The sequence below is a fragment of the Meleagris gallopavo genome, chromosome 7 (genome assembly GCF_000146605.3).
Source record: "Meleagris gallopavo isolate NT-WF06-2002-E0010 breed Aviagen turkey brand Nicholas breeding stock chromosome 7, Turkey_5.1, whole genome shotgun sequence".
Taxonomy (NCBI): Eukaryota; Metazoa; Chordata; class Aves; order Galliformes; family Phasianidae; genus Meleagris; species Meleagris gallopavo.
This window is the reverse complement of record NC_015017.2, coordinates 11,248,222-11,260,067: the sequence shown is the minus strand read 5'-3', so window position 1 is coordinate 11,260,067 and position 11,846 is coordinate 11,248,222. Positions and strand designations below refer to the sequence as shown.

The window sequence follows — 11,846 nt, the reverse complement described above, 5'->3', positions numbered from 1 at the left end:
GCGCGCTCCTGGCGGGAGGGGTGGCTCGGGGAGGGGGGCGGCGCGCAGCAGCCGCTGCTTTCGTTTGGTTGCGGTTGCCCGGCGGTGCGGTAGGATGTTGCTCCATGGAGCGGGCTCTCGGCGGGTTGGGCCGGGCTTGCCGGGGCCCCCGGCTGCCTTAGGAACGCCAAGGGGGGGTTGAACTCTGACCTGCCCGGTTCAGCGTTGTTTGCACGTATTAAACATCCGGTCCTTCACCCAGACCCCGTCCTGCCTCCGCTGGTGCGCCGTGATGTTGTCAGTTCTGACCGTCAGCCGGGGACTTGAATAGTTCCTTGTACGGCAAGTTCTTGGCTCGCTCGGCAGGCGCACACAGAGCCCTTTGCTCGCATCCGTCGTGTTAGGCTGTGTGACCTGCTGGCTTGAAGCTACAACGGCATTCCAGTTCCAATCTGTGCTCTGTTTGACTTTATCATTTATAGTACTTTCATATGGCAATGTTTTCTAACTTTGTCACGATCGTTTGAATTCTGAAAAATCAATGTTAGTATCTACAAATGTTTCTTGCTGTGAAGTCAAAAATAGTACCAGTGCCAGGCAGGAAATTACAGATATTCAAAACTTGATACGCTGTATCTGCTGTGCGGAACAGCCTCCATAGGTTGTGAATAGAAATTATTGCTGTACGTGCTGGTGGTCATCCGCTGCTTTTCAGCTCTGTGCAGCTGTGTTGGTGAGGATGCTCCTGCCTCTCTGTGAGCGCAGCTGTTGCTGGCACTGATTAGGGCACATCTTCAGTGCAGGGAACTGCAGGAAAGTGGCTGTGTAGACAGCACAAATTCTGAACTAGATTTTGTAGGCTGTTATTCACGTGACCCATTCTGTAGTGCTGTATTTCTGAATTAAGGCATGTTTTAACACATAGCAGCTTTCATTAAGTAATTCCTTCTCCAGCCCAGTCCTGTAAAGCACATACGTGTTTGGAACTGCTTGAAGTATGTAAAATTTACTGTATGGGATCACCTTTTTGGTCTTTGAATAACAGCCCACATTGATTTATTGAAAACAGTTAAGCTAAGTATTGTCATATACATGTCTCTGTATTGGGGAGACTGCAGCAAGAACTTAACAGCTGCCTAAGTAACCATACAATGTGTGGAGCTGTAGACCTTATTCCCTTATTTATCAAAGTAATCAGTTGAAGTAATATCAACTAGAATTGTTTGCCTGTGTATGGGAATTGTTAAGTCACAGCTTGAACCTCTGATTGAGCACCTGCGGAGAGGACCTGGTCAGCCCCGAGAGCACAGGTGAAGGCAATTCAGCTGTGTGACTGGAAGGAGTGCAGCCTGGCTGCACCTCTCCTAGACCCCATTTAAGGGTTGACTGCCGCTGGGGAAGGATGTTTTTCTGGAAATCTCTCCTTGGTGAAACTTTCCCCTGTGAACCTGGAATCTTCTGATACAGGTGAGCAATCTTCGTAACTTCCTTTATAGCACATTTCTATTGTGCTGGTCCTTCCATCATCACACCTTTGAGGTAATGCCTTTTCCATTGTATGGATCTGTTCAATTGCTATAGCCTGAAATTGGACATTGCTTACAGTGTCTTCCTTGTGGCTCTGAAATTGAGTTGTTAAGAGGATGGATGCCATTTGGCAGTAGTTATGATTTTGACCCATTCTTCTAGTATAAATCAAGAAGCATGCTTGATTTAGTAACTTTATTCCCAAGGAGAGATGTACTTTCTTATCATAAAAGTTACTGTAAGATGGGCAAACTGCAAAAAGCATATATGCTTGGTGGGATCCAAGCAGAGAAGAGAAAAATTGTTCCCTTCTCTGAAAAATCTTGGGTTGTTTTTGCTCTAGTTGAACACAAGTGTTTGTCTCTGCCTGGACCACAAATGGACTGCTGTGACACAATTTTATACGTTCTCTCACTCCTGTAGCAAATGTCAGAGTTCATTGGCTGGATTATGAAGTGTAGGGCAATTGTATGCATTCTGTAATTTTGATTTTTAAAAAGCTGGAATCTGGGTATGTTTAGACAGTAAAGTCTGAGCACTTGAGAAGACTGGAAGAGGAAATTTGTAATACACAAGCTTACAATACTTGTTTTGTGGTTCTGTTAGCGCTACAGCAGCAAATACCTGGCACGCTTAGTGCATTTCATCCAAGAAGCTTTGGGTGCTTTAAGGTCACGAATTCAGTGTTGACATAAATGTGAGACAGTACTAGGGGCCTCACTTCATACTCTTTAGGTGAAAAGGGTTTGACTGTGTTTTTGGCTTTGTTTAACTGTGTTATGACCTAGTTGTAGGTGAAATAGATTTGACTATGGAAAAAAGTCTTTAAAACTTTTGAGATCTAAAGGAAAGTTAGAACTGGGGTATTCTTTTGTTTGTGTGGTTATTTTTCTTTTATCTTTTAATGTAGAATTTCATGATGGAAGAATAACACCATTCCTGTTCACAGTGCAAGTGAAAGTCTGGGTCTGGGTCTAGCTGTTTACATGCAATCTCCTTGCTTTATTTGTTCTTAAGAGGTTATCTGCTGGGCTTTAACATTTGGCATTGAATAGCAGTGTAGTTAATAGAGACAAAATGCAGAGAGGTGTTTTAAGCTTGGAAGGTCTTGTATTGATTTCAAACCTTTTGCATTGTTTTATTTATTTATTATTATCTTTATTTTTGTCAACATAGATTTAACCCTATTTCTCTTTTCCTGAAATTCTGTCTCAGCACTGATTTTTGTGGGTGCTAAGTTGCTTGGGCTTTAAACAAGCATCTTAATGGTATGGTGTTTTAGGACTCTAATTCCCTCTTTCTAATTCCTGCTTTCTCTACTGCTTGCAGCTTTCCCTATTAGATTTTAGTCCTTAAGTCATCTTTCCCTGTGAGTAGAAAACAAATAACTTAAGAATCATTGATTTCCAGCTCTATTGGCCAGAAGTGCTGTAATAGTAGTAATATTTTGTCATACCTTTTACAGGATGATTTGTTTATAGGAGCTAAGTAGGTAAATGTTACAATGAAGTGTTTGAACAAGTACAAATACTTCTTTTGGGATAATATGCTGCTGTGCAATTCAGTTCTTATGCAGAAGTAAACTAAGACAATGACTGATCTGATCCTTTGAAAGGACCGGATGTCTTAAATTCTCCTACAAACAGGAGAAATTTGTTACGTACTTTGCATCTATAGAGAACTGAAACATTTTGCTTCCTTGAGGCTAGTAATCCTGCATGTAGGCAATAAAAATGCTGTTTGTGCAAGCAATCAGGACAGGTCTTGGTTCTCATTTTCACTCTGTGGGTCAGGAGTGAAAGCCAGCATATTTTTATTCCTGTAAATAATCCATGAGATTAGAATTCAACTATGTTAGAAAGGGAAAACTTAGGTGGGAAGCTTGCTTGCTGAGGCTTTACTGGTAAAGACTCCTTTCACATGTCCAAAGTGACTTGCTTGGAGACTTGAGAGTGTCCAGTTTCTGGAAGGCTTGGGGTTAATTTTTTATTTGATCATTGAGGGTGATATATCAATCCCAGTAGTCTAGATTGGGCCAGGGTGAATATCGGGCCAGGTGGGGTCTATGGCTTTTGATGCTGCAAAAATGGAATGGATTGGGCTTGAGGCAGTATTCAAAATTACACAAAGAGCACTTCCTCTTCCTTTCTTCCAGATTGAGTAGTGCACATAGGGGAGGTAGTTGCAGACTTCCTCCCCTTTTTCAAGTTACTATCGTAGAGTCATAGAACGATTTGGGTTGGAAGGGACCTCTAAGATCATCTAGTTCCAACTCCCCTGCTGTAGGCAGGGACACCTCCCACTGGACAACTATGTAGTTGTACTTGTTTAGCCTCTGGGAGAGTGGCGGGGGGGTAGGGAGGGGAGATGCTCAGAAAAGTTTATCTACCATTTTAATATGGAGATGGAAGTCTATCTGGTTGGTCTTAATATGTAGGTGTTGTATGTATTTCAAGTTCAGGCATACAAAGAATATTTGTATGTACTCGGTAAAAATCACCTTTATGACTGGGAAAACATGTATTAGATACCCGTACACATGCTACTTATTTTGTCTACTGTGCTAAGCAGTAGAATGAAAAAGGAAGATGAAATACGATCAGCAGGAAGTCCATATTTCTGATTACTTGGGAAGGCTTTTTGATTGAGTACCATCTGGACCTGTGGTGGTGTCTAAATAGGATCCGTTGTGTTGTAATGGAACTTAACTGAAGCCCTGATCCAAATGTGTAGTGGCAGGCGAGAGATAGAGCTAATACTGCCTGCTCTTTGGCTTACTTTATTTATCAGCAGTTAACATGAGAACTTTGATGTCCCTGATTCGTGCTTTATAGAATATAGCACTTAAGTTGAAAAGCTTTACTGCTTGAAATGTGGAGTCAAAGTTTCCTGTGCAATTAATTCTTAGCCTGGAGAGATACCAAAACAATGTAGTTCTTAGAAGTACAACTTGAATTTTTAAGAATTAGTCTTGTAACAAACATACTAGAAGGAAGCTTTTAACCAGTGTTGTTTTGTAGTCATAGGAGAAGGTGGCTTACTGTCCTTTTGAAAGTAGTAACTGCTGTTGATGCAGTAGAAAGATTGGAAAGTGTTGTGTGGTCACTGTCTTTACACTGGTAGGGAGTTATAAGTAGTTGTTTACTCATGCTTTTTTTTTTTTGCTATCTGCTTGTTGAGTTACTGGTATAAAATCATATCTCCCAGATCTTTTCATCTGTCATCTATTTTTAAATCATAGAATCAAAGAATTGCTTAGGTTGAAAAAGACCTCAAGGTCATCAAGTCTAATTGCAGCCTAACCTCACTACTCTAACAACCCTCAGCTAATTCATGTCCCTGAACACCACATCCAGATGGTTTTTAAACACATCCAGGGATGGTGACTCAACCACCTCTCTGGGAAGCCTGTTCCAGTGCTCCCCAATGATCCTTCTTTTGTTCTTCATGGTGTTTCTTTCATCACTAACTTCTCACACATAGACAGATAGCCTATTGTAGTAGTATGCTACTATTTTCACGCATAGAGGAAGAAATAAGATACCTTGAATAGTGTGAATTTAATATGATGAGGGTAACTGGCATCATATTGTCTAGTGAAAATAAGTGTTGGACTTCAATCATACGGTTTTTTTTTTTGAATGCTTTTCTTGCAGGAAGCAAAGCCTTCAGCTGAGGACTTAGGAGATAAGAAAGAGGGGGAATACATTAAACTCAAAGTCATTGGGCAGGTGAGTTTTTACATAATGGATATCTGGGAGATGGTGTGAATTTTTAAACTATTGAAATGAATGGGAGAAAGTTGATACTGTAAGTTCTTCAATGTGAGTCTTCCCCCCAGACCCCAAATAAACTATTTACTAATTGTCAGCAGTGTGTGTTAGCATGCTCTTAAATTTGGGTCTTTGGATTTCATGTACACCAAGCATGAGATCATCCTACTGGATAAGAATAGGAAAAGGATTCTGTTGATTGACTTGTTGGTAATGGGTGGGTGAATTGTAAGTCTGAATTTGTATTGTTTAAATAGATATCTAAATTCTTTCTGAACAGAAGTCCTCCACAAAGAACCATTAGTTCATTTGATTTAACTCATTTGTTGGAATATTAGTACAGTTGCTTTTTACTGGAGACGTGATTTTAACTGATGCTACCATAAACTCAAATCTTGCCTGTTTAATCAACTATGATGAGAACACATTCAAAAGCTGTGTGACCCATGTACTGTTTGTGCAGAACCTTTTGTGGTCTGCGTTATCTGTAGCCGTTTTGACAAATGCAGTGATTTGTACCTTATTGCTTGTAGGAAGGACTACAGAATAACAAGACCTGAGATTTTGCTTTAGGTTGATGTTATGTTGCCAAGTCAGCCTGTATCCTAAGATCCAGATAATTGCTCTATTTGAACAAGGTTTTACATTTATTTTGAAATACAAGCTTTAACTTGTCTTGTGGAATCTTAGAGCAGAAGTCCCCTGCATATGTATGTTTGTATTTTGTAAGTATGTCAGCTGGTTAAAGATGGAGTACAGACTGAGCTGAGTATGGTATTTAATACTTCTAAATCCAAAAATGTCCACAGTGAGCCGAAGGCTATACTGTGCCATCTGTTTTAAAACAGGGCTTCCTGCAAAAGTGATGAATGTACGTGCATAAGATGAACCTCCTAAAATGATTTAGCAGTCACTAAATTCTGCCCAGTGGTAGTTAAATAATGTTCTGTGCTACTTTTTCTGTAAGACTTTCTTAATGGAACTCTTAAAATGAGCATAGAAAAAGTAAGCAGTTACTAAAATAATCTTTTTTTTTTCTTTTCTGTTCTTAGGACAGCAGTGAAATTCACTTCAAGGTGAAAATGACAACACACCTCAAGAAACTCAAAGAATCATACTGTCAAAGACAGGTTTGTGAAACGATGACACTGGATATATAGTGGCTGTTCAGAAGGTGTAGAAGTGATCTTTTAAAATGTCCATGCTTGCATGTATAGTTACTGTAAAATCTTCTGGGTCCAAATTCCCTTGAAATAGAATACTGAGGCTTGGGATGAGGGCAGCCTTAGACATTGTTACTGTCAAATATGGTAATAAATTTACACTAGCTGTTATACCCTTAACCTAAAGAAATATGCAATATTAATGATTGATATAGGTAAATAGTAACTACTGTTCCAGGACAGGAAATATATGTTCACTTCCAGGTTCTGTGGCAGATACTGTGAATTCAGTGATGCCATTTCTAGCGGCCCTGGCCTACTTCACTCCTAGCTTTGGGGACGGGTGCCTTATATGGCCTTTTCTTGAGCAATTGCATGGAAGTTCAGTTCAGTAGATAAAATTATTAAATTAAAAAAAAATGAAAACCTTTTTAGTGATGAGCTCAATTTGCATCAAAGTATGGCCAGTTCTGTAGAAATGCCTTTTTTATACTATGATGCATTAGATTTTCTTTGTCTTTGTATGCTAATGTTGCTATATGGGCCTACTATCCTACTGGAGAAGAAGAGAAAAGGTTAGACAACAGACAACCTTGTAGCCAAAATGAAAACATGATTAAAATTGGGATTCATCAGAAAACTTAAAAGCAGATCGTGGAAATTATTCATGCAGTTAGTCGTATTCATTGTTGGAAATGCTTGTGTAAATTTTTTTCTAAGAAATCCGTGTTTCAGTAGACAGAACTATATCCATCTCCTGGCTGAATTCTGGAGAGTCCCACTTCCTTCATCTACAGTCAACGCTGGTTTTGGTGTCAAGTAATCTTTCTCTTATAGAGAGACATCAAGCATTACTTCCGTGTTGGCCAGAGGGATTATTGGAGCATTGTGGAAAGCTTTTCCTACTTATGAGTTGTTCTGCCTAATAATTTGCAAGCAGTATTTCTGAGATGTAATTGATGCACTAAACAGTTCATATTTCACTTGCACTTACTTTGCTGATAATGCATATGAAAGAAGAGGAAAAGGTTAGATGTTTGTCTTAGTTGCAAAGGTGAAGTGTGGTATTGAGGTTATATATATAACAGAGGAATACTGTACACTGGACCTCATTTTATTTGCTCCTGGGGTGCACCTTTCTCTGCTCCCTATCCTTCACAGTGTAGAGCTTTTGCAGAGCTTGTGACTGTAAAGGATACCGTTCTTTCTTACAGTGATATAAGATTGTGAAAGCAAGAGTAGGAATTCCTGAAGTACACATGTTCTATATGTTATGGTAGTCTTTAATAAGGCTGATAAATGGTTCAGAAGGCTGCACCTTCATGTAATGTCTTGGAAGAGAGGGTATAGTTGGTACTTTTAGAGGAGGTGGTAGGGGAAATGCTAAGAAAGTTTCCCAGTTCTTGAGCTAGAAGAACTTTACTGTAACTTTGGAAGAGCTATGCAATTCAGCATCATTGTTCCCCCTCGAGACACTTGGTAGTTTACATGGGAGCAACAGGATAGCTGAGCTCTCTGTGTAACAAGAACCTACACTTTCTTTTTTGACTTACATGTGTGTTGTTTTTATTAAAAAATGTATTATCAATGTGTACATCTCAGTTGAGTTTTTCTTACGCATTTCTTTTTTTAAGGGTGTTCCAATGAACTCACTCAGGTTTCTCTTCGAGGGTCAGAGAATTACTGATAATCATACCCCCAAGGAGGTGAGTTTCTTTTCAAAGAGTGTTGCGTACAGCATTCAGTGGAGAAACTAAATACAAAATTTGTTAGTTTATCTGTTCTGCTACACTAACCTGACTTGTTTCTTTAAATATAGCCAACCTCTTAGAATATATCTGACTAAATGTAGTCTGACTGTACTTGTCTGACTGAAGTTTTTAGTAAGATTGGTACACAAGTCAGAAAAAAGACTGGTTGGACCTTCACATGTAATTTTCCCTCAGAAGAAAGATGTAGTCACTGCTCATCAGTGGAAAAAAAAAATCTGAGGGAGCCGATCAGTTGTTGAACTAGATGTTCAGCTTGAATTTGAAACAAACACGTATTTTGTTCATACTTATTAGATTAAAGTGTAAATAAACAGCAAACAGATTACTTCTGCTGTACAGTGACTTCCAACAATTGTTAGGATAAAGCAGGAAGAAACACTGAAATATAATGATGACTTTCTAGAAAAAAAATCAAACTTGTTGAATTCCACAATGAACAAGTTACTTTGCTTGAGTCAACAGCTGTGAACGGGCTTTAAGTTGCAAGCTGTATGTCTTAGCAGTATCATGCTTAGCAGTGTGCAGTATATAATCCATATGGCTATACAGCAGATGCATTCACAGTGTTGGTAGTTACATTCCTGTGCATCTGTTGCCCGAGAAGGAGTTCAGAGGAAAATAAAGCTAGTAATTTCCAAGCTGACGTGTACTGCTTCACAAGTGGATTTAGACTTCACAGATAAGATTATTGCTATGATTGAGATGTGGTGAAATGTATATGATGGAAGAAAAAATACTTAAGATTGTGAGTGTTGGCTAGTAAGGTGTTGAAATTTTTTTCACCCCTTTGTCCTTTGAAAAATTATGGGACAGGAGGACAAAGCATCAGATAGCTTTTCTAGGACCTGCTCTGAATTCAGTGCACCAGATTTATAACAATTGTGTTGTTTTTTCTCTGTTCTCACAGCTGGGGATGGAGGAGGAAGATGTGATTGAAGTTTATCAGGAACAGACGGGGGTCACTCAACAGTTTAGATCCTTCTGTTTGTTTTATTTCCCCTTAATCCTTTTTTATTTTTAAATAATAGTTCTTTTGTAATGTGGTGTTCAACACTGAATTGAAACTGGCACCCCATCTCTGGGAGTTTATTTTCAAGCGTCTGGTATTTTAAATTCTCGTGCTCATTATACACTATTGTTTCTGTTTTCATTGTGCTGAACTTCTGTGATCCAGCTGCAGCCCTGCTCTCCTTTTCCCTTCCGCCCTCCCCTTTAGAAATACATGTACACACATGCATTTGTATGTTCACTAGGTTCGTGCATCAGGCACGAAGGTTGTAAGATCTGCCAGGTGGGCGAGTGTTCTTAATGACTTCCATATCTGCCCTGAAGTTTTGATGTGTGACTGTTTCACTCCTGGACTATAACTTTCAGTGCGAGATGAAGTTTTTCAGAACTAAACTGTGGAGAAATCATGTATCCATAACTCAGAGCTATTTTGCTTAAATTGTGCTGATGGCCCAACGAAGAAGATCAGAGTTTGAAATGGAAAGGCTAGAACCGTTGTCATCTGTACCTTGCTCCAGAGATGGCTTTGCTGAAGACATAGAATTGAAAACCCTAATGAATCTTAAATCTTGCCAGAAGAGCCCAGAAGCATTTTAACTTCATATAGCAATTAGTACACGCAGGTATTCATGCAAGAATGTTCACAGCAGGCAACTGGTGTTACTTTGACACTCTTGTTTGTACCTTTTGGCCTGGGACATGGGTTTTGAATGGACATTGTCTGTACCAGCTTCATTTAAAATAAACAAGAAAAACGATTTTATAAACAATTTGCATTTTCTTTTCAAATGTTTGGAAATGAACAAAAATGTGAATGGACATAATTGGGGCTTTCCTTTCTAGTGCCTCTACATAGAAGGCAGAAAAAAACTTATGGTCTGTAACCATACCTTGTACAAAACCATTTGCTTTTTTTATTTGCATAAGCAATATACTTACTGGTTTGGATAGCAGGTGACTCTTTAAGACTACTAGCTGTTTCTTGTCCTATTAGGGAATGTTCACATAGTTACATACTGCTTCACTTCATGCTCAGAAGTTAGACTGAAAATGCAACTTGGAAGAAAATACAAAGGTTTAATATCTATATTTCATATTATTATGGTACTAATGAGTGATCTATCTATGATGGATGACATGGGAGTGTCAAGATGCTTCAGCTCACTTGAGGGGTCATCTTCATGTTGTAGCTAGTTGCAGGTTCCAAATAGTCTTGAGAATCTTTGATTGGGTGTGAAAGCTCAGACAAGGTTATAAGCAGGGCAAGATAGCGAAAATTTCTGCATTGTCCCTGCTTCAGCTTTTCAGGAGGTGGATAGGACTTGTTCTTGGTTTTGTAAATCAAGTTCATTTATGAATGACAGATTAATTTAAAAGCATTTTAATGCTTGGAAGAAATTGCAGATGATCTGTCCATGATCAGTTTTTATGGCTCTTGCTGTAAAGCTATACAGGAACTTTCCTTCTTGTGGTTTTTGTCTGATTTTTTTTTATTTACTAATACTTTAAATGCATAGTGGCACTGAATTTTTTTAAACGATTAAAACTTTTGATTAATAAATGTTAGCATATGGAACTTCAATCTTCAAGTATTCTACATAATTCAGTTCTTCCCACTGTGATGGCTTCTTAGGACTTAGCTCCAAAAGAGTTGTTTTTTGAGAACAATAAACGTACCTGCTTCAGAATACCAGAAATAAAACAGCCATGTGATTACTATCAGATCATCTCTAATTTAATTTTTGTAATGCTCTTGTTAGTAGATAAGTTCTCATTATCCCACTTCTGCAAATTAGGAACAGAGGCACAGGGAACAGTGGTTTACTGAGGTCACTCAGGAAACTGAAGATGGAGATGAAAAAAGAAACCAGTTCCCCTGTGTTTGATGCTAGTACTGTTGCTGCGTCAGCTTTCTTTGTATCCTGCTGTTCACTTTACTCTTTCGAGTCTGTTTTACATACTCTTCCATATCAGTTTTCTAGTTTTGAAGCACTGCCTCACTGGAGGATATGGAGGAGAGCTTCCTGGCAAATACTATTTCAGCTTCAGTGGAATGAAGCTAAAGGCTTAGGTGTTTGTTTGTTTTTTTTCTGTTGCGTGACATTCTCCTGAAACATGTCTGTTTATAGAGTGGACATGGTACCAATGGCAAAATGACTTCTTTTTGATCTGGCATCAAGGATCTAAGGCAATGTCTGTGCAGTTGCAACTGTTTATGGAAGAGTAATAATAGGGAAACTGTACTCTGACTACAAGATTAGTACTGAGAGCTTCATGTAAAATGTGAGGATAAACAAGCTACACGTGCATTGGTACCTTTTTAAGGAACTTCATTTTTTGAAAGTTGTACTTTGAAATAAACTGTAAATTTTGAAGTTGAGAAGATGAAGACTTGGTTTTTCTTCTTTCATTTCTGTGGATCAAGTAATTTCCAAAAAACTGTTCTGAGAAGATGATCTGAATTGCTCTTTCTAAACCATTCATGGATTTGAAGCTCATGACTTGAAATCAGTCTCCTTTGTATGTTGGGGAAAAATAGACAAAATCTCTTCCTGCTTGTGAAATTTGGCATCCTCTTCATTGATGTGCTTACCTGTTAATCAGAAAAGCTCAGATCAGCTGTT

The 11,846-nt window shown here is 38.8% G+C and overlaps 1 protein-coding gene across 2 annotated transcripts in view; it reads left to right on the top strand.

The window, feature by feature from the left end:
* SUMO1 (small ubiquitin like modifier 1) overlaps positions 1–11,085 on the top strand; it is a 13,437-nt gene extending 2,352 nt beyond the window's left edge. For both annotated transcript variants that reach the window (XM_019617010.2, XM_031554162.1), the window contains exons 2-5: positions 5,163–5,237; positions 6,332–6,409; positions 8,077–8,148; positions 9,122–11,085. In XM_019617010.2, coding sequence (XP_019472555.1) covers positions 5,163–5,237; positions 6,332–6,409; positions 8,077–8,148; positions 9,122–9,235 — 339 coding nt within the window. In that variant the 3' untranslated portion in view covers positions 9,236–11,085. The remainder of the gene's footprint in view (positions 1–5,162; positions 5,238–6,331; positions 6,410–8,076; positions 8,149–9,121) is intronic.
* The last annotated feature ends 761 nt before the right edge of the window (positions 11,086–11,846 follow it).